At 32.1% G+C, this 24,493-nt stretch overlaps 1 protein-coding gene across 1 annotated transcript in view; it reads left to right on the top strand.

Annotated features, from left to right (window-relative positions):
- MDGA2 (MAM domain containing glycosylphosphatidylinositol anchor 2) overlaps positions 1 to 24,493 on the top strand; it is a 140,312-nt gene that overhangs the window by 89,096 nt on the left and 26,723 nt on the right. Inside the window, exon 4 of the mRNA XM_049768946.1 lies at positions 7,642 to 7,819. Coding sequence (XP_049624903.1) covers positions 7,642 to 7,819 — 178 coding nt within the window. The remainder of the gene's footprint in view (positions 1 to 7,641; positions 7,820 to 24,493) is intronic.

Genomic DNA, 24,493 nt, shown 5'->3' on the forward strand with positions numbered 1-24,493 from the left:
GCTTTGGGCTATATCATGACTCAGTAGTGAATCATTGTTTTTACTTTATTTTATAGTAAGTCTTCAGTGTAATTTAGTAGTAAGTCTTTTTTAGTGTAATATTCATTACACTGTTGAGAACTAACTGGTTAATTTGTAGGTAAGTATAGTCCACTCCACTCTTACTCTTGAGATGTATAGAATTATTATTTTGTCTCTATAACATATATTAAAGTTATTTATGTGGACAGTTTTCAAGTGGTACTTGGTGAAGCTGGTGCTCTCTCCTTGAGTCTTAGCTATCCAAAGTAAACATTTGAATCCCAAAGGCCTGTGGTGCTTATAGACATCACCATCACCAATGCCACACGTGATAGTGCTAATGAGAAACTATTGGTGTTAGGGATGAAACCAAGAACCCATGCACATTAAGCATATGCCTTATGCCTTGTATTATATCTCCTTGTGTAAGTTATTTATCTGATAATGAGCAATATATTTAGCACATTTTTTCCATTTCTGAGACATATTCTTTACAATTAATTATTTTTATTCTATAAAACACCTATTCCTATTGAGCTCATTTTGCTATTGTTTTTGTTATTTGGACAAGGAAGCTTTACTACACTTTATAAAAATGAATATGATTTAAATTTCTTTTTCAATTTCTGTTTTTATTCTCTCTGCTAAATAGGAATCACTGATGAGATTGTTGTACAAATATTTTAAATTTATTTTTAAGTTAAAGATTGTCTAATTTATCAGATATCTTTATTCATTGTGCTTTTCTGAGCTACTTAAGAAATGAATTACCACAAAATGTGTTAATTTTTTTAATATTTTTAAATTATGTTAGTTTTTACCTTTTAAGTATTTGACTCAAACTTACTGTTCTAAGATATATGAGAAATCACAATAATGTTTTTTCCATATACATAAACAATTAAACAGAATATAATTTCCTCTCTTTTATGTAAGCAACCACACAAAATCAAGAATAGACTTCTAAAAAAATTGATTTTATTTGTAGTTTGTCTAGTTTTGTGCTAATATCACTTATTTAATACTTTCATCTTCAGAAATATAAATATTCCTCTTCAGAGAACTAAGATATTTAATTATGTCAACCAGTCTTCAAACAAGAATATAAATAAATCTATGCATAGTTACATTATATACATATATATCTATATATAAATATACATAAATGTGTTTGTTTGATTACTATTAGGTAAACTCTAAGGGAAATAAAAACTCAAGAAAGGTAATTGAAAATACTACCCAAGTTACTCTAGTTCTCATACGATCACAATCTCAGTCAAGAATTAAAATTTAAAATCGTAGTTCAACAGTAGATGACATCAAGGGTTTCATAATCAAAGTAAAAGTGAATAATATTGTTAGTGTCCTAAAGCACATATCAAAGTACATTTCTAAAGAACTATCATTATCAAAACACCCATGCCCAAGTAAGAGTATTTATAGCTATATAGTTGATAAAAAATAATGTACATAGTGTGTATATAGCACACTATATAGTTGATACAGTAATATTACCAACTCAGTTAAAAATAAGCTAGAAAATCTAGTAATGAGAGTTTACTAAACACTCTGATAGTAACATAATTACCTTATTGGAGACACAATATTTTCACAAATTTGCTTCTTACTGTGCTCTTTTATTTCTCTTCCATCTTTCTTTTCTTTCTCAATATTACAATTTATTTCTTACTTATCTGGAAAAAATTATTATCACATATGTCAGTTCTGTGATTATGCTCTTTAAATAAAGTGAATTAAATTTTAAAAAATAATCAAATAAACACAAAAGGTTTATGAATAAAGACAACATAAAATTGATATATAAAATTTGTCAAACACAGTTTGTACTTGTGATTTGATAAACATAATTAAATGTATGTAAAGAACAGAAAGTTGCCAAAGTGTCAAACATAGTTAATATACTTTATTATTTTAGAGTACTTTTAGGTTTATAGCAATAAATGAGCAGAAAGTATAATGATTATTCAAATATCAGTGCCCCAGGCAGGCAAGACCACTACCATATCAACACCACTTGAGTACAATTGTTTGTTTGTTTGTTTTGGTTTTTTGTTTTGTTTTGTTTTTTGGGCCACACCCGGCGTTGCTCAGGGGTGACTCCTGGCTGTCTGCTCAGAAATAGCTCCTGGCAGGCACGGGGGACCATATGGGACACCGGGATTCGAACCAACCACCTTTGGTCCTGGATCGGCTGCTTGCAAGGCAAACACTGCTGTGCTATCTCTCCAGGCCCTTGAGTACAATTGTTACAATTAATGCAATTACAATGACACATTATTAATCAAGATTCTTGATTTACACTGGTGCACAATCTTGGTATTGTGCATTTTAGGTGTTTGAAAAGAAAGTGTAATTGCATGAATTATGTTATGTAATTATATGTTATTTTATGTTATGTTATTATACAGACTAGTTTTCTGTCATTAGAATATTGTCATAATTGTCTCCATATTTCCCTTTCCCAGTACCTGAAAATCAGTGCTTTTGTCATTTCCATAGTTTTCCTTAAACCAGATACTATGCTATTAGGATTATATTATAAATAAGTTTACCTTGTTGGTTTCTCTTGCGTATTATCATGCATTTAAATTTTATATGTCTCTCTTCATGCAGAGTGGTTGTTATGTAGTATGGTATAAAGTTTCCCTAAAATACTGCAAGTGCTTGCATCTTAGCACTCTAGTAGGGACAAAATCCTTCATGAGAGGAGAAAGGATGCAAAAGCAGCCAAATGTGAAATATGAAATAATGAAACCACACACAGAGTATGTGGGTTCAACACATCTTCTGGCAGGAATGCAACAAGTTTAATCTTTAAGCAGGAGGCGTTATAATGGGAAAAAACAGTCTTAGGTAACAAGAGGAATGTTTATAATCGCAAAACAAAGTTTAACAGTAAACAATACTTGAGCTATGGGTGTGAGGCATAGGGATTCTGAGTTACAAAGGAGAAGGTTATAACTCAAGGCTGCTCTTTGCAAGCTTACTTCAAATGTAAAATCAGGGATTAATAGGAAGTAGAAAATATCTAGGAACAGGGTCTTCGCTGAGCTGGGCTCTATTGTTTTAGAGGCCAAGTAAAGGAAGGAGCCAAATCCCCTAAATTGTGGTTCCGTTTTTCTGAGAAGAGTCAATAGCCCAGGATCTGTAACGCCCTTGATTAGTAGAAACTGAAGCTGCAAGAACATATTTGAAAAAGAGTAAAAATATTCTCTTTACTTTTAGGTGCTAAATATTATCCAGAAAAGGAGTTCTCATAGTAATCTTTGGTGCTGGCATTTCTGAGCCAAATTATTTGATAGAGGCCATAATTTTGCCTGAGATTTTTTAATTTTTATTTTGATCATAGTGGCTTACATATCTTTCACATTAGTATTTTAGGTACATATTAACATTAAATCAGGGGAATACCCACCACCAAATTTGTCCTCTCCCCTTCCCCGTTCCCTTTCTGCAACCCATATCCCCCACCAGCACCCCCCGGGCTGCTAGTGTAGGTGGTCCCCTCTTTGTCTAGCTTACTATCAGTGATCATAAATTTGTTTGGTCCTGGAAAAAAAAGCACAAAATAATCATTTTTCCACATATATATTTATTGATTGATTCATTTTATTTTGATGTCCTTATTTTGGTGTAGATATAGAAGTTGATGCTTGAGATTTTACAAAGGAGAGATAGCCAAATAATGACAGAAAATGTAATACCAAGCATAGATTTTTCTCTTTGGGAATTCCTCAACTACCCACGCACGGGGAAAGGGCATCCACAGCGAGCCTTTTGAGGAAACCCGTGGGAGTTATTTCACTTCTCCCCCTCAGGAAAATCTGGGGATACATCTGGTGGGTTGAGTTCCCCTAAAGTTCATGCATGCTGTGGCAAAAATACAATAAAATAAAATGTGTATTAGAAAATATTTTCTCGAAAATTTTATCTTATATGTATATTTTCTTAGTATGTGTTTTTGTAAAGTATGAAATTTAATTTAAATAATTTTGTCAACTAGAATATTATGTGCAGTTTGTATTTGTTCTACTTGTGGTATACTAGAATAAACTGCTGTTTAAAAATAAAAAAAATAATTTTGTCTTGTAGATAATTTATCTTATAGATTGTTTTTTGCTAACAAGGCTCATATTTAGAAAGTCTCTCATAACAGCATCTTTATCTAGAGTTCATTTCATGTTATTTTCTAGAGGTTTGTAATTTTCTGCTTTAAGCTTATATCTGTCATCATTTGAGTTTAATTCTGTAGCATGTAAAGTGTTCATTATAATCAATGTTCTTCATAGGTCTGACCAGTGGTTTAATATATTTTATGAAAATATGGTCACTGTTCCAACAGATCATCTTGATTCCTTTAATAGAAATTAATTTGCATATAATTTATTTTTGACTCTCAGTTCAATTAATTTTATCTATATGGTACATTCATTTACCAATATTACACTATCTGGATTACTATAGTTTTAAGTAGATGTTGAAGTGGAATTGTGCCAGCATTCTTTGCCTTCATTTATATCCTTCATATTATGTTAATTCCTGGGAACTTTTTCTTCTATATAAATTTTTATGTCAATATCTCAATATAAATTCCTGAGATTTTCATTAAAATTGCATAAAAATCAAATTGGAAAGAACTGGTATCTTGATAAGAGAGTCTTCTCATCTATAAACATAATATAACTATGATTCATGAGCATCTCTCCATTAAATTAGTTCCATTTATTTTAACACATTTTATAACTTTTCTTATATAACTATTTTACATGTATTTGAGTTCTATATACTTGTATATATTTTATAGTTTGGGAGTGGTATTGCTAATGATATTGTTTCTTATAGATGATAATAATGCCTTATTGCTAATACATTATATTATTATTATTATTATTATTATTACCTTCTTTTATGGATCATGTCCAGTAGTGCTTAGGTATTATTCTTAACTCTGTGCTCAGAAGTGTCTCCTTATGGTTCCTGAAAAATCATATGCAGTGCCATGCATTTGAACCAGTCAGCGAAATGCAAGAGGCTTAACCACTGAACTATCTCTCCATCTCTGTGTGTTTTTTGTTAAAACTCTGCTATTTTTATTAATGATAGGTTTAGGAAACTGTTGATTTCTTGTTCATTACAACTTTGCTTGAATTTCTGATTAGTAACAGCTGAGATTTGAGTTTTATTTGTCTTTTTGTTTGTTTGTTCGGTTTAATTTGCTTCTTTTAGATTTTCTACAAAGATAATTATATCATCTGAAAATTACTGTAACTTGATTTGTTTTTCTTTCAGAATTTTTTATTCCTTTTACTACCTTTTCTTTCTTTGTTGGTTGGTTATCACATGAATACAATACATGCACAGAGGTTAAAGGAAAAAAGTTCTTCATATGATTCTGATCATTATGAAAACTCTCTAATGGAAATAGTTCTAATAAATATCAGTTTATTTTGCTATATATTTCTGTTTCATATTATCTAATTAATAAAGTTTACTGCTGTTCATAGATCAGAAGTAAACTGGAGTCAAAGTCTGTCCAGTTTTTTACATTTATTTTCTGTACAGTTTTGCGTTTTTATTTTGGGGTGAGGTCAATACTCATGATGTTCAGACTTACTTCTAGCTCTGTCTCCAGGGTTTACTCCTGGTTCTGTGTTTCTGTGCAAAGAGGACCATATAGGGTAGCTAGGATTGAAGCCATAATACTGGGGTTACAGAGGTTAAGTGTCATGCCCAGAATGCTGCTCAGTGTGATCTCTAGCACGACAAGGTTCTCTGAGTATCACGAGAGGCAACCCCGAAGGTCCCTAAGCACTACTAAGTGCGGTTTTTGAGATCTCAAGCAAACTTTTGTGGCCCAGATAATGCCCAGTACTGAAGGATATATACAACATGGCAACTGCAGTATCTCGCAATGAACTGCCTTACCTGATTGTTAAGAGATCAGTCAGAACTAGCTCTCAAACACACAGAGCATGCCTGGGACTCTCCCAATTATTAATATCTGCCCCACAAAAAAGGGAGAAAGACGGGTACTTGATTTCACTCATATGTGATATATATAAAAACAAAACAAAGTGACACTAAAATAAAACCACTAGTCTCACCAGAATTGAAATTATCAAAGAAGGAGAGGAGTGGCTGAAAAAATCTAGTGTACTGTAGTGGAAGGGTATATGGCATTGTCTGGTAATATTGTATGCCTAAACTGACCAACATCTTTGTACAATAATGTTACCAAAACAAATAAGTTATGTAGAGAATGATTTATTCTTAATGTTAAATTTATTGATTTTCAGACAGTTAAACCAAATTCAAGACAACCTGACTTGAACAGGATTAAATCAGTTTTATTTAGGTATATTTTTCTTATATAATTTTTAGTTTTTAACTTTATTTAAGAAGAGAAGACATATTTTTAATTCTTTATACTATCTTGAAATTTAGATATAAAATTATAATTATTTTTAAATTATCTTCTATAACTGAACAATTTTGAAACTGAAGATTTTCTGAGCATTGTGATATTCAAAAATAGAAATCATTTGAAACACAAAATTTCTTTTGATATATAACTATTTAGGCTTTCATATTCACTAGTACTCCTGTATCACATTACAATATTTTCAGTTTAGTCTTACAAAATCCAGTGGTAAATTCCTTGTCTCATATTTTCCAGAACTATTTTACTTTCTTTTCTTTTCTTTTTTTTTTTTTTTTGTGCGGGGGGTGGGGGGGGAATACCTGATGATGCTCAGGGGTTACTCCTGACTATGCGTTCAGAAATCGTTCCTGGCTTGGGGGACCATCAAGGATGCTGGGGGATCAACCAAGGTCCGTCCTCGGTCAGCTGCATTCCAGGCAAATGCCCTACCACTGTACTATAGCGCCATCCCCTATTTTACTTTCTTGCAGAAATGTCTTTTAGGTATTGAATTGAGAGTCCTCATATTCACTTCTTATCTATATCATCCTACTTTTTTCTATTAAAATGGTAATATTTTATACTTATATTTTATAAATTTTTAACTCATTCTACAAATTCATTTATGGTTTCTTTAATAGAGAAGTTAGGTATTTTGCCTTACTATTTCATGTCCTGGTGCTAATAATATATTATGACAACTGTTAAATATATGATGACTTTATGTTTAGTAATATAATATAGTTGCAAGTATTCTAAAGTCCAACATGTTAAAATATATTAAGCAAAAATTAAGACTTTACATCTCTTCAATTTTCTATGAGAGGCCTCTATACAATTTTGACTCTGAATATTATAAATAATATGTTATAATACATTAAATATAATATAATATAAATAATTCTATATAATTTTATAATATTATAACTATAATTTTATAATTTTATATTACATATTAAAACTGTTTTATCACAGTATTTATTCTGTTATAATTTTAGAATTATCTGGAAACAACTTCTGTGTTCTGTTGCATATTAGAGAAACTTTGACTTCAATAAAATGGGTTCACATAATTAAGTGTACATTTTCTTAAATCTCAGAATTTTCCTTCCCATGTTTTTAGAACATAATAGGAAACTCTTACAATTCTAGGTAGATTAAAATATCTTTTTTTTCAGGCTGGACAGCAGCGTTGGTGGGAACAAGAAATTAAAATAAATGGGAACATTCAAAAGGGAGAATTAATTACATATAACTTGACCGAACTAATTAAACCAGAGGCTTACGAAGTGCGACTGACTCCTCTCACCAAATTTGGTGAAGGAGATTCAACAATTCGTGTCATCAAATATAGTGGTAAGTAACTTTTTACTTAAAGGTGCATATTTGTGGACCAGATAGATAGTACAGGGATTAAAGTGCTTTCCTTTCATGCAACTGACTTTCAATTCTCAGCAATATATAATGCCCCAAGAATAATAAGTAGTGTTCTCTGTATACAGAGTCAGAAAAAAAGCCCTGACTATTTTCAGGTGTAATTCTCCAATACCAAAATATAAAAGTAGTAATTTTCATATTAAGATACTAGAAAATTTAGGTTACACCTATCAAATTTAGATGTGAACCAAAATCTTGCATGTATACTAGTGAGTCATCACACAAATACTGAAAACCTAGACTACAGAGATAGAGCTTATCTTTCATGCAGCTGGTGGAGTTCTATGTCTGGCAACTCATTATTCTTCATCACTTAGTGATGATCCCTAAGCACAGCATTGGGAGTAAACCCTGGTTTTACTTTAGGTTTGGCCCAAGTCCCAAAAATAGATAAATAGATTAGATAGATAACATAATCATTTTTAAATTTCTATTTTTTAATATATTTATGTAAGCAACATGATTACAAATATCTTTGTAGTTGGGTTTTAGTTATAAAATGAACACCCCCCCCCCCCGCCAGTGCAACCTTCCCACCACCAATAACCTCCATCTCCCACAACCCTTGCCTGTATTTGAGACAGGCATTCTATTTCTTATACTCACTACTAATATATATAATATGTATAATATATAATATAACTCTCACCACATGATAGTTATATAGAATCTACCAAACATTCTCTGGGTCAAAGATGTGGTTCAAATGGTCGAGTACATGCCTTGCATGAGTGAGGTGCTGAATCTGATCTCTGACCTGTATACATGAGTAACTTCAATGGAATGAGGGGCCTTAGAGATGCACCCATCATTGCTCAGTGGACCATGTGTACCTAAGGATTCGAACCTGTTATTTGTGTGCATGATAAACATATGCTCTATTTCCCTGTTTCTGTTACTTTTCTTAAATGGGATTTTTTGTTTTGGGATTACTGGAAGTGCTTGGAGTTACTGAAACTATAAGGCCAGGCCTTGAACTGGGGTTGGCCATGTGCAGACCAAGCATCTTAAGAAAAAAAAATGTAATCACTGTAAAATGACAACGTTTTTCGTGATTTGGTTCAGGCTTACATTGTTTCAGTACAGATTTCTTTACTAGTATCTACTTCTGTCCACCAGCTCCCCATATCCAATTGCCTCCCACCTACCAGTCTGTCTCTATGGTTGGTTACTTTATATATGTTTTTGCATTGCAAATCCCAGTGATGCTACTGATAGGTTTTCATAGATAACACTTCATTATCTTTCAGCACCACCTCCTCTATGTTGAAAACCTCCCTCAAGGGTAGGGGTAGTCATTGCTACTTCCTAATTCTAACTCCATACCTATAGGTGGCATGTTTACTGATGAATATCAGTTCTCAAGTAAAGTCAAGCATGGCAAACTTGTACTGTCTCTTTGTCCCTATACTCTAGTTTCTATTGAAAACTTCAAAGCAACAGAGTAAGATGAGACAATTCTGGAAAATGAATATATTTATTATATACTATTTGTAGTTTGGTGAGTAAAAATATTATGAGAAGATTCAATTAAAATCCATCATAGTCAAAGGTTTCCTACAGATGCAATGCAAGCTTCAGCTAAATTATAATTTATAGATGTGCAGTGTTTTACAAGATACTACATAAAAAAGGCATTCAATGTAATATTTAATTCAGAGATATTTTCAATGTTTTACTAGTTAATTGTCAAATAAAATATTGTTATCCTGTAAGGAAAAGAATTGTTATTGTTATAAAATCCATGATTCATTTGAAGCTCAATATTAAAGAAACGGGTTTGTTGTTAAGAAAGCAGGTTTATTTAGATGACTCGTAACTTGCAAAGATGATGAAATCGTTGTTCCAGTGTCAATGTTAGTCTTAGACCAAAACATGAGAAGGGCTGGTAAAGGAAGTAAGAAAAATAAGGAACTGTTGTGGGCTGGTGAAGAGGTGGATTTTAAATCATGCAACTTCTGTAGCTGCCAGTAGTTTGATGAAATTATGGGGCCATTCCAATATGTTCCTTGTAAAACCTAAGGTAAATAATACAATTATGCAACTAAGATATCATAAGAAAGAGGCATTAGTCATTTTCTCTTCATTATTTTGTGGTTGGTTGGATCCTACTCTAACTTTAAACACTTAGCTTAGAAAAACATTTCTTAGCATTAGAGATAACAAAGAAGCAAAAGAAGAGAGAAAGATATAAAAACTGCAAAGAAAAAGTACTACTAGTGTGTATTCAAATAAGGCCAGACTAGTGGTGTTATATAGTGAATATAGACCATAGCTTCTTTACCCAGCTGTTTGTTCATGAATATTTGGGTTGTTTTCATATCTTGAATATTGTTTATAGAGCTGCAGTAAATATGAGTGCAGGTATCTTTACTGCATTTTGCTTTTGGGATTTTTGGTGTATATTACAAGGAATAGAATTGTTTGGGCATATAGAAGCTTGATTCCAAGTTTCTTTTATTTATATTGTTTTCCCAAAAGACTGGACCATAAGCAATGAACAAGAGTCCCTTTTTCCCACATCCTCATCCAAACTAATAGCTTTTGTTCCTTTTGATGAGTTAGTTTTTGTAGTTTGAGGTAATATTTCATAATTGTTTTGACTTGCATATCGCAGATGATTAATGATAAAGAGAATTTTTCATATGCTGTTTGGCCATTTGAATTTCTTTGAGGAAGTACCTGTTTATCTCTTCTCCCCACATTTTTTTCTGAATAGGATTGCAATTTTCTTATAGTGTTTTACCAGTGTTCAATATATATTATATATATAACCTTTATAAATTGTATTTTTTGTTGGATATATGCCATTTATTGGATGTATGATGTTCAGTTATTTTACCCCAGCTACCTTGTCTAGTGTCTATGGCAAACACTTCTAACACTATATTACATACAAGTGGTGAGAGAGGGCAACCTCATCCTCATTGACTGTGTTTGTTATTGGCTAATGACTTTGATTATGTTGAGAAAAGTCTCTTTAATTTCCATTTTATTAAGTATTTTCTTATCATTAATCAGTGTTGGAACTTATTGAATGTTTTTCTGTATTAATTGATATTAACATATATATATATATGTATTATTTGAGCCCACATCCAGCAGATATCAGGGGTTATTTCTGGCTGTGTACTCAGAAACCACTGCTGGCAGGCTCAGGGGACCATATGAATTACCAGAGATCAAAACAGGGTCAGCCCCAGGCAATTCAAACACCCTAGCCTCTGTGATATTGCCCTAGACATTATTTTTTCTTGTAAAGATGTATTACATTGATTTATTTGTGTATGTCAAACCATCTTGCATATCTTTGCTGAATCCCACTTGGTAATGGTGTATGAACTTTTCAGTTAGTATTTGGATTTGATTTGCTATTATTGTGTTGGCAATTTTTGCATTTATTTCCATTAGGAATATTGGTCTGTTATTCTGTTGGGTTTCTGTTTCTGTTTTAGGCATCAGGATATCATTTGCTTCATAGAAACTATTTGAGATTTTCTTATTCTAAAATAGCTTGAAAGATATGCAGAAGGTCTTTTTTGAAAGGTTTGTAAGAACTCACTAGCATATTTATCTGGACTGGACTTTTGTTTTGAGGTAATATTTTTATTACCAGTTCTATTTCCTCAATAGTTATAGGTCTTTGGGGGTATTCTAAATCATATTGGTTTAACTTTGTGAGTTTATAGACCAAAATTTCTTCTAGTTTCTATTGTTACATGGCATAAAGATTTTCAGAGTAATCTCTAATGATCTTTTGAATTTATGTGGTATCTTTTGTGTTACCCTCTTTGATTTCTGATTTAGTAAAGCAGGGTCTTCTTTACTTGAGTCTTAGTAGCGGTTCACCTATCTTGTTTATTTCTCAATAACAAGCTCTTGGTTTAGCTCTTGGTTTAGTTCATATTTTGTATTGTTGTTTATGGAGTACAATTAATTTATCTCTGCCCTAAGTTCTATATTTCTTTCCTTGTACCCTATTTGGACACTTTATTGTTCATTTTTCAATTTCCTTAGCTAATTCACTTATTTCCCATTTCCTTAACTATTCACTTATTTATATAAGTTCTTTCTTCTTATAGAATATTTGCATAGTTATGAATTTTCCTTTTAACACTGGTTTTGTGGTACCCCATAATTTCTAATAGTTCATATACTTATTCTCGTGTGTTTCTATGAATATTTTTATTTTCTCTCTGATCTGCTGGTTGTTCAGTAGCCAGCTATTTATTTTCCAGGTGTTAGAGTTATGTCTCCATTTCTATTTGTGGTTAAATTGTATTTCACAGCATTTTGACTTAAAATATAGATTATATCATTTTTTATCTTTTTTGATCCAACATCTGATCTACACTGGAAAATGTCCTGTGTGCACTGAAAAAAAAAACATGTACTCTGATTTTTGGGAATAAATAGTCATGTAAATGCTCCCTTACTCCATTTTCTTCTTCAAATCTAGTATTTTCTTGCAGTGTTTTAGTATAGTTCATCTAACAAGTTATGATATAATGATGTTGAAACCAACTAGTTTTGTCTTATCAATATCTTCTTTCAGATATACAATAGCTGTATGTATTTTGCAGGTCCCTTGTTAGGTGCATCTATGATTAGAAATATGAGTTTTCCTGCTGTTTGTAACCTTAATGACTAAAAATTACCCTCTTTGTTTCATAATTTTTTAACATGAAGTTGATGTCGTCTAATACCAGTATGGCCAACTGACCTTTTGAGGGAGCTATTTGCTTGAAATATTGTTTTTCACATTTTAATATTTGAGTCTATGTTTTCCCTTACAATTCAAAGGTGTATCTTGTAAGCAACAGATGGTTGCATTCAAATTCATCCTGTCGACTGTGTCTCTTGCACAACTAAGTAGTTGTCATTTTGTGAGATTATGTTCATAGACTTTTGTTACATTTTTTCTGTAGAAATTTGGTGTGTTTGTGAGATTTTTTGGTCTTGAAATAGTCCCTTTAATTCTTCTAGTAGAGATAGTATAAGTCTATGGACTATTGTTTATTTTTAAAATTCTTTTTTTTTTTTTTTGTTTTTGGGCCACACCCGGTAACGCTCAGGGGTTTCTCCTGGCTATGTGCTCAGAAGTTGCTCCTGGCTTGGGGGACCATATGGGACACCGGGGGATCGAACCGCGGTCCGTCCAAGGTTAGCGCAGGCAAGGCAGGCACCTTACCTTTAGCGCCACCGCCCGGCCCCCTATTTTTAAAATTCTTTATTCTTCCTTTAAACTTGAATGATTGTCTAGGTAAATATTTTGGCAAGGCATTCATTGCATCGAGGGATTATTTCTTTTTTTTAAAATATATTCCATCATCGACTTTGAGCTCATATGATCTCATATGATAAACTTACTGTGTAGCTTATCAAGACTTTCTTGTAGACAATTTCTTTGATCTTTCTGTGTTTCATATCCTCTGTATATTTTATCATTATGATTAAATAAGTCTTGGAATATTTTTATTTGGATTTTTTTAGTTGGTACCCTCTTGGTCTCTTAGATATGGGTACTTATGTTCTCCAGCTCTGAGAACCTCTCTGCAATGCTGTGTTTAATATTTCTTTAATGTCCTCAATATACATAATGTTTTTCTTCATCAGAGTTGCCTTCCTATGATTTGAGATTCTGATGATTCATATGTTGCTCCTCTTGAATTTATTCCAGTTTTATTATCTGCTGTTCATTTATTTTGTCATTTTTATTCACTTGCTATTGTCTATAGGTTTTCTGCATATCATCTTCAGTTCACTAACTTTGTCCTATGCTACTGTTACACTGCTTGAGAAGCTTTCAGTGAGATGTTTTTTTTTTTGTTTGTTTGTTTGTTTCACCAACCAAATTTTTTAGTCCTATCATTTCATTTGCAGTTTCACATTTCTTCCCTCATATCCTCTGTGTTTTATTGGCTATCAATTTTTTGAGCTTCTTAGACAACCTCAAAATTTTGTCAGTGATCCCAAGGTAAGCTGACCCTGTCCCCAAAGGGTGGAGTCTGCTCCCTGCAAGCAAAACACTCCTTAATATGAGTGCCATCCAACCTGCTGGAAGGGACCAGACACACATGCCACATGTTGCCAGGACCTACATCACCCTAAGAGTGGATGCCATGGAATGCATGTCAACAGAAGTGAGCTGACCCTATTCACAAATGATAAAGCTATATGATCTCAGCTGCTCTGCTTCATTTCATCACCCTGAAGTTCTCCTGGTCAATGAACTCCAGCATAATATATAAAAAAACACCACACTCAATTTATGAGGCAGAACAAGATGATTCAAGTAATGTGGTTCTGTTTGAAGGGAAAGAAAAAAAACAATAAAAGCAAAAAACAAAACAAAAAATTGGGAGGAGTTCATCTAGAGAAGATATCAATTTAAGAGAAGAAAGGGAAAAAAGAAGAAAAACATAACAAAAAGACAAAAAAATACAAAAAGAACAGACAAACAAAACAGAACAAAACTACAATGACAAAAAAAAAACAACAAACTGAAAAGCATCACCACAATACAGACAACAACCTGACAATAATCATGACCCTGAAATAAGAAGAATACAAATATTTGTGCTTTTTTATTTTTGCATAGGCACAGTAAATATTAGGGAGATAGAAAGGGAATTCCCTTGGCCTAAGAGATATAGGGTAACTCTGCCCTTGAAGCAGACTGTCATGGGAATAACTACAGGCTCCATACATGTTTTTTTACTCTCCCCTAGGTCTGTTTGTGGTGTCTGGAAACTTTCCGCTTAGTCGTGAATGATAAAATCAGGCCGCTATAACTAGAGATCTTGGTATTGCACAGGTCATAGGATGGAACCTAGGATAAAGTCTTTCTTTATGGTTATAGAAGTTCTGTTCCATCACTGTTGTTTTAATCAGTCTACTGTAGTTGGTGGTCTTGGTTTTTGCACTGATTCTAGGATGAAACCTTAGGATAGAGTCTTTCATTATGTTTCCAGAAGTTCTGCTCAATTGCAATTATCTCAGTCAGACTTCTGGAATTAGAGATCTTGGTTGTTTTGCAGATCGTAGGCCAAACAAAGTCTAGGCTACTGTCTTTCCTATTGATCCCAGGATAAGTTCTGCCCAGTCATAGTTGTCACAGTCAGTCTTCTGTAGTTAGCAATCTTGGTTTTTGCACAGATCAAAGGATGACATGTCTTAAGATTTCATCTTATCGTTAGGTGATGAAATAAGACAACCTGCTCTTAGATCAAGTTGAGGGGAAAAATGGATGGTACCAAGACCAAACAATTGTATGAAAATTGAATAGAAATAAAAAAAATGATCAGACTTAAATACCAAATCCAAAGCCAATGACAACAGAATCGATACCCAATCTACAACAAGTTTGATACAGTGGGGACCACTTATAGTAGCATCCCAGAAGCCAAAAGAGGGGGATATGGTATGCATGCTGGAAACAGGGGTGGGGGGAGGACAACACTGGTGGCAGAAATGCTCCAGATTCAATGCCACTATGTACCTAAACCATTACTGTGGAAGATATGTAATTCACTTTGGTCACAATAAAAATTATTAACAACAACCACAACAAAAAATAGGAAAAGAAAACACCACATTAGACGTGTGATTTTGGGTGAAATAACATAGTCCTCCACCATGCATAGAGAATGAATATGGCAGCTTAATGACCTGAAAAGGGTCATATAGTCTCTCAGATAAGGACTTTAAAGACAGAATAAAAAGATTGTCATAGAACTGAAAGAAAGCATGGAATGAACTGAACAAACCACAAATAAGAATCAAGAGAATATAAAAATATAAATAAAAAAATTCAAACTGAAATAACAGGACTGAAAGACTTGGTAAAAGAAATGAAAACCTCATTAGAAAGCCTCTCCAACAAAGTAACGGTAGCTGAAAACAGAATCAGTGAGTTGGAAGATGAGATGTAGAACAACTCCATATTGGAAAATAGCCTTAAAATGATTAGACAATGGATAAAATACTCAAAGAACAGATGAAAATAGAAGTATTTGATAAACCCAAATGAACTAACATAAGAATCATTGGAGTCTCAGAACTAGGAAGAAAATACCCATGAAGAATCAATAGTGAAGAACATCAATGCAGAGAAATGCTCAGAGATAGAGTGCATGCAGGTAAAGTCGGTATGATCAAAGAGTATTGGCTAAAATAAATCCAAAGAAAAGCACCTCAAGACACATCCTTGTCACTTTGATCAATCCTACAGATAGGGATAGAATAAAATCAAAAAGAGAAGTTACATTCAAAGGCACATCCTTAAAATCTACAGCAGATCTGTCACAAGAAACCCTCAAGGCCAGAAGACAATGATAAGATACAGTGACAAAACTCAATGAAATGAAAGGAATACATCATCAAGAGTACTTCACCCAGCCATACTCACATTTAGATTTGAAGGAAGGCTGCACAACTTCATAGATAATGAACTGCTCAGAAACTTTACAGACTCAAAATCAGCCATAAAGGATGAACTGAGAGGTCTACTCTAAGACAACAGACCAAAAGACACACAAAACTTCTACAGAAAGATGGCAGTAATACCATGACAATTATCTCTCTCTGTGGCAATGTACTAAATTCATGAGTTAAGATATATAGAGTATGGGGCCAGAGAGATAGCACCACAATAAGAAATTAGCCTTGCAAGCAGCCAATCCAGGAGGGATGGTAGTTTGAATCCCAGCATCCCATATGATCCCTTGTGCCAGCCAGGAATGATTTCTGAGCACAGAGCCAGGAGTAACCCCTGAGTACCACCAGGTGTGATTCTCCCCCCAAAATACAAAGAGTGTCAAAAAAGATCAAAAAGCTGAATCCAACATTTTGCTGTTTACAAGAAATACATCTGAATAGTCAGAATGATCATAGACTCAAAATCAAAGGTTTGAGGACATTCAAATCAAGCAAACAACTTCCTTTATAAAGCTGCAGTGGCCATATTAATATCAGATGACACAGACTTAACATGTATCAGGGACAGAAATTGATATTTTCATTAATCGAGAAATATGTACAAGAAGAAAAAATTACACTCCTAAACATATAGACACCCAATGAGGGGCCGGCAGTATACTTAGAAATTGTTGAGAAAACTGAAAGATAACATCAATAGAACACAATAACTTTGGGAGACCTCAACACCACTTAGTCAGCCCTTGATAGGTGAAACAGGTAGAAATCTAATAAGTATATACTAACTCTGAAGGGAGAAATGGAAGAAAGTGACCTAATTGGAAGAAAGTTTTATATATTTGTATATATGTATGTATGTATGCATATATTCTAGGCAACTTTATTCTATTTATCCTTTCAAAAATATGAAATATATAAATATATATACATATACATGGCTCTTCATCCTTAGAAAACTGGATACACAATCTTCTCTGATGCACACAGGTCATGCTTTAGGATTGATCACATACTTGTGCATAAAACATACCTTCATAAAATCAAGAAGATAGAAATTGTATGAAATACCTTCTCAGATATAAGGTAATGAAATTGTAAGTGAATTACAAGCATGCACAGAATAAAAACTTTAACACCTGGAAATTAAACAGTTTATTACTGAAGAACCAGTTGATCAGAGATTATATCAAAGAGGAAATCAAAAAAATTTTGGAAACAAATGAAAATAAAAACACTAATATCAGAATTTGTGTAACACAGCAAAAGCTTTGGAAGCACGCAGCAGGAAGGAAGAAATGTCCTATATAAATAATATAATGACTCACTTATAAAACTAGAAAGTGCTAACAAAATGAACCAAAAAAGACAGGGAGAAGGAAATTATATAGCTTAGATCAGAAATTAATAAATTGGAAATCAAAGAAAAAATCTGAAACATCAATAAAAGCTAGAGTTGTTCTTTGAAAATGTAAACATGATATTTAAACCATTAGCAAAACTCACAATGAAAGGGAGAGAGAGAAACTTAAACAGAATTAGAAATCACTACAGATACTACAAAAATTTTAAGTGTAATCAGAAACTACTTTGAGAAACTCTATGCCACAAATACAAGAGAACCTAAAAGAAATGAATAAATTTTTGGACTTTTATAACCTTCCAAAGTTGAATCAAGATGATCTTGCAAATCTGAACAGACTATTGCTATTGAGGAAATTAAAACAGTGATAAAAATTCTTCACTAAAACAAAAGCCCAGGCTCACATAGTTTTACTAACAATTTTTTTTCAAACTTTTCAAGAGAATCTACTACCAAACTTTTTGGTTTCTTCGAGGAAATTGAAGAAACAGAAAATTCCAAAATAGGTTATTTGGGGGGGTTATGTTTATATTTTTTAAAAAATAAAATGTTTATTTAAGCACCATGATTACAAACATGTTTATAGTTGTGTTTCAATCATAAAATAACACCCCTCTTCACCAGTGCCACATTCCCACCTTTAAATAGTTTTTATAAATCTATCATCACCCTGAATCCAATAGCAGAAAGAGATGCCATAAAAAAGAACTACATTTCAATATTCCTGATAAACACAGATGCACATATCCTCAACAAATCCTAGCAAATAGGATATAGCACCTCATTGAGAAGGTCATTTACCATAACCAGATAGGTTTCATTCCACAGATACGGGGGTGGTTTAATATACAGAAGTCAACCAACGTAATACACCATATTAAGCAAAGGAAAATATTATCATATCAATAGATGTAGAAAAAGTATTTGATAAGGCAATATCTCCTAAAGCAGTGTACAGATTCAATGCAATCCCTCTAAAGATACACATGATATTCTTCAAAAAAAGTGGATCAAACATTCCTGAAATTCACTTGGAATAAAAAAAAAAGTCCATGAATAGCTAGCAATACCCAATAAAAAGATGGGAGACATCACTTTCCCCAACTTCAATTCGTATTACAAAGCAATAGTCATTAAAACAGCATGTTGTTTGAATAAAGACTAGACCCACAGATGAATTGAATAGACTTGAGTATTAAGAGAATTTTTCCCAGATATAAAATCAATTAATCTTTCTTAAATGGGCAAATAAAAACCAAAATAAAGGGCTCAGAGAGATAGCACAGCGGTGTTTGCCTTGCAAGCAGCTGATCCAGGACCTAAGGTGGTTGGTTCGAATCCGGGTATGCCATATGGTCCCCTGTGCCTGCCAGGAGCTATTTCTGAGCAGACAGCCAGGAGTAACCCCTGAGCACCGCCGGGTGTGGCCCAAAAAACAAAAACCAGAGAAAAATAAAAGCAAAATAAATTTAGAAAACCTCCTCAACAATTGGTGCTAGAACAACTGCTCCTCCACATGCAAAAAAATGAATTCAGATCTCCTTCTAACACCATATACAAAGGACATATCAAAATGGATAACAGACCTTGATATCAGATCCAAAACCATAAGGTATATAGAAGAAAACATAGGCAAATCACTTTATGACTTTGAGACTAAAGGCATTTTTAAGGGGAATACATCACTTTCCAAAGAAGTGGAAGCAGAGATTAAAAAAATGGAACTACATTAAACTTAGAAGATTCTGTACTTCAAATGAAACAGTTACAAGAATACAAAGGCCATTCATGGAATGAAAGATACTATTCACTCAATACCCATTGATTAAGGGTTAATATCTAAGACATCCAACATAGTGACAGAACTTAACAAGAAATAAACATTTAACCTCATCAAAAAATGCGAAGAAATGAAAAAACACTTCCTCAAAGAAGTAATACAGATTGGCCAAAAGGCATATAAAAATGCTTCACATCACTAATTATCAGAGAGATGCAAATCAAAGCAACAATGTGGTATCATCTCATGCCAGAGAGACTGGCACACATCACAAAGAACAAAAGCACTCAGTGTTGGAGGGGATGTGCAGAGAAAGAAACTCATTCATTGTGGGGAATGCCATTTAGTTCAGCCTTTATGAAAAACAATGGAGATTCCTCAAAAAAACTGGAAATTGAGCTCCATATCATCCAGCTATACCACCCCGAGGAACAAAAAAACTACAACGCAGAAGTGTCTTTTGCACAATTGTATTCAATGCAGTGCTATTAACAATAGCCAGAATCTGGAAACAAACCCGATGCCCAACAAGAGATGAGTGGCTAAAGAAATTGTGGTAAATATACACAATGAAATACTATGCAGCTGTTTGAAAAGAAGAAATTATGAAATTTGCCTATACATGGATGAACATAAAAATTTTTATCCTGAGTGATGTAAGTCAGTGAGAGAGAGATCGACACAGAATAGTTTCACTCATCTGTGGGATATAAGAAGTATAAAACATGTTTTAGTAATCATGCACAGAGACAATAAAGATGATGAAAGAAAGGGTCAGCCCATGATATGGAGCTTACCACGAAGAACGGTGAGCAAATTATAGAAATAACTACAATAACAACTATTATGACAATGATAGTGAGTGAGTGCTTGTCTCAAAGACAGGCAGTGGGTAGTGGAGGAAGGAAATGGGGAACATTGATGACTAGAATGTTGCACAGTGAAATAAGCTGTACATTTTATGACTGTAGCTAACTAGATATGTTGTTTGTAACCATGGTGCTTTATAAAGATACTATTATTAGTAAAATTAATTAATTTGTCACTAAATTGATTCATTTAACTTTATTAATAAAATTAATTTGTCACTAAAGTCCTTATCAGATTTAACTAATTGTTACTGATAGTCTTCAGGTCTACCTTCTTTTTTTACTAAAAGTGATGGGGTTATGCATTACTTTTCCAGGTTGAGTTTTATACCCAATAGGTGCTTTTTGTGTGTGTGTTGTTGTATGGATAGATGATTGTAGTTCGAATTTTGTGTATCTTCTCTGTGAGATATGATGAAGTGAATAAATGTGTGGAGTGGTTATGTCCTTGTATGGGGGATGGCATCCTGACTTGGGAGCGAAATGACAGGATTGAGTTTAGCTTCCTAGCTTTGAGTTTTCTGGATTGGGGCCTGGCTTTCCAGGGCCTACCTGGACACTCTGGGATCTTTGTCAGCCCAACCAAGTGAACTAGCTGACATGCTTGGGGGAGAGAGCCCTAATAAGGGGCAAATTGGTATGATGCTCTCTAATACCTGCTAATTTGTAGGGTTTTTTTCTCATTAATGAGAAGTTAATATATTTTTATGTTATGTTTTTATAATTTGCAATGAGGAATGAAAAATCATAAAAAGCAATGAAAGTAATGGAAATAGTCTTCTGTATATGGAAATAGTAAAAAATAATTAAATATAAATAAATAAATAAATAAATAAATAAATAAATAAATAGTAAAAATAACCTTTGTTTGGACAATCCTCAGTGAATTAAAGTAATGGTTATAACATTGTTTTTATACATATAAATGCTTTGGGGGAATCACAATTATATGTGTGTATATTTTAATACATGTTATACTTTACTGATTAATTTTTAATTGATCAAAGTGAATGATATGGAATTAGCAACATAGTAGACAAAATTCTGCTGATCAGTTAAATTGTAATTGGGGACTACATGTTTTCCTTTATACAAAATGGGATTTTCTCTCAGTGTGAATTCTTCTTAACTAACACAAATAAATTTCACTAATTTTTAGTTATATCTTTGTTATTCTATCAGTAAATTATTGAGTCTAAATTTCTCTTCATGTACAAATCTGTTGGTACTACTGTTTAGTTTACTAAAACTAAACTAAAACTTTCATTTTATGTGATAAGTACATTAAAAACTCAAATTTTTTATCCCTTCTTATTTTCACCAGAAGTAGATATTAGGGAAAAATAAACTAAAAAGTAATATCTGTTTTTTTTTTTTTTTTTGGTTTTTGGGCCACACCCATTTGACGCTCAGGGGTTACTCCTGGCTATGTGCTCAGAAATCGCCCCTGGCTTGGGGGGACCATATGGGACGCCGGGGATCGAACCGCGGTCCGTTCCTTGGTAGCGCTTACAAGGCAGACACTATCTCCAGCGCCACCTTCCCGGCCCCCAAAAGTAATATCTGTTAGGTAATCTCTCATAGTTGAATAGCTAGATTATAAATTATCCATGCTATAAATCATATATTTGTATTTTGTTTAGCAATCATTAACAAATAAAATACTAGCACTTAATTCCTTGTAAATTCATCGTATCTCAAATGCTCTTTATTTTCATTACTATGGGTATTTTTAAGGTTTCTGTTTTTCTGTTTTTATTCACTACTCTAAAACTAAAGGGAATATCAGATATAATTTTCCATGGTCACAGTTGGGAATATCACTAAGTTTTTGTAAAGAATTATAAGACAATGCTTCAACTTTTATTTATTAAAGATACTAAAGTCATTATAACATTGCTTTTCACTTTTCTTGTAGCTCCTGTTAATCCGCATTTGAGTAAGTATATTATTCACTATATATTACAATTAACTATAAAAGGAATAAGTGAAAAATAACAATCATATGGCAATAATTCTTATTTAGTTTAAAATGAAATGTCTAAAATAGTGTAAATTAATGAATGTGAATTTTTAATTTGAAAAGAAAGATTATAAAACAAATTGTTAAATATTGATGATCTTTTGCCTGAGTATTAACCAAATTCTTCAAAATACTTACCATTTGTTATTTTGTAATAAGAAATTGATATTTTCTATTTTGGCATGACATATTAGTTTTATTGCTATTATTTATTTGTCTAATTTCATTATTTTATTTATTTACTCATTTATTTAGAAAGCTGGACCTAAATGGCATAATTAAAAGTTTTCATGGAATCTCTGTTCTATATTCCAAATTTCAATGAAAAATAATTTCCATTATTTTATAATAATTTATATTAAATTTTGGAAGACACACCAAGTGTTGTTCAAGTACTATCCCAACCGCTGTGCTCAAAGTTCATTCTTGTAACTATGTGGTGGCAGATATTATATATAGGTCTATGTGCAAATAATGCATTTAATCTTTCTTAACTATTCTTTTGGCTTCTGTATATTGAATTTTTGTCTGAGAATGTGTTGTTTTTGACTACATAATGAAGAATCATCTTTTAACTCTTACATTCATCAAACATTCTACATTCTTTATACTTAATGCAGACAATTTCTGTTATAATTTCCTATTATTATTTAACTTTTTTACTATATGTTTAACTTCCTTTTAAAAATATATAGCTAGTTTTTTAACAAAATTTATAACATAATATATTAGATTTTTTGTTGTATTTTGTTATCAATATCAACTCCACTTCTGCACCTCCAAGTTGATATAGTGTTTTTTACAGATGTATATTGTTTAAGTTTTACTTTCATATCAGAACTTCTTTACTCACTACAGTATAGTTTTAATGTAAATATTATAATCAGTCCAGTGAGTTTTAATTCTCTAACAAAATTTAGCACAAATGCTATTTCCCCAGGCAATTCCAATTTTTTATTTCACTCAGTAATTTATCTTTGTTTATATAAGAAGCTATTTCACAAATTTCTTATATTCTCATATACTATTTATTCTAAGAAATCTGAGATCTAAATACTCTTTCTCATTCCTCCCTCCATAATATTGTCTTGATGTTTATCATAGTTTTCCAATGGTCTTTTATTTAAAAGAACAAATAAATGACAGTTTCATTATTAATTAACTGCATAAAAAGATTTTCCCTGAATTTATGCCATGGTACTGTTGTTTTTTAATTATGTATTAATTATAATTCTATTAAAGGTAAGTTATGTGGTTGCATATTGAGTAGAAACCTTTAAAAAAAGTTGTCATAAATACTAAATACTAGTAATACAGAAAAATGTTTGGCAAATAATTTAATTCAAATAAAATTTTGAAAGTATTGAAAATTTTGAATTTGAATTCTACTAATATTACATATATAAACGTATAAGAGTGTTTTGCTAACATATCAATAAAGTTTATTAAGTGCTACTAAATTTAAAACAAGTTAAAAACTATTGAATAAAATAATATTTTAACTAGATCCTGAAAGTTAAGTAGGAGTACCTTGGGTGAAGAAGGTGAGGAAAGAAATATTATCACTAAAATGACATTTATAGTGAGATAATATTTGAATATGTATGTTTCACTAATCAACTATCATCTGAATTATATATGAAGGTTTAGAGTGTAGTTTAAAGAGATACAAATTAATTATAATTTGAATATTTATTCTAAAAACTTGGGTCTTTAGAAGAGAAGTCATCGACTTAGCTTCACTAGCAAAATTAATAATAGATTGTATTTTTTTAATAATTTAATTTAACCCTACCAAAGATATCTATTTACTTTATTCTTTGGTTCTTTTAATTAGTGTTCAATATGCTAAAAGAAAATTTTTAACTAAATATTTTTAGTAAACATCAGTCAATAATTTCTCTACATACTTTTTTTAATGTTACTGATATTCACAATTTTTTCCTTACTAACTGATTTTAAACCCTGTTATTAACTTCATGCCTAAATCACATTTTAAAAAATGTGTTTGAATAAACAAAGCTATTTATTATAGATTCAACTAACTATGGGCTTTTAAATAAAAAAGATTAGTTAGAAAACATGCCAAAAGTATAAATAAATATATAATTTTGCTTAGATT

Source organism: Suncus etruscus, chromosome 2, assembly GCF_024139225.1.
Source record: "Suncus etruscus isolate mSunEtr1 chromosome 2, mSunEtr1.pri.cur, whole genome shotgun sequence".
Lineage (NCBI taxonomy): Eukaryota > Metazoa > Chordata > Mammalia > Eulipotyphla > Soricidae > Suncus > Suncus etruscus.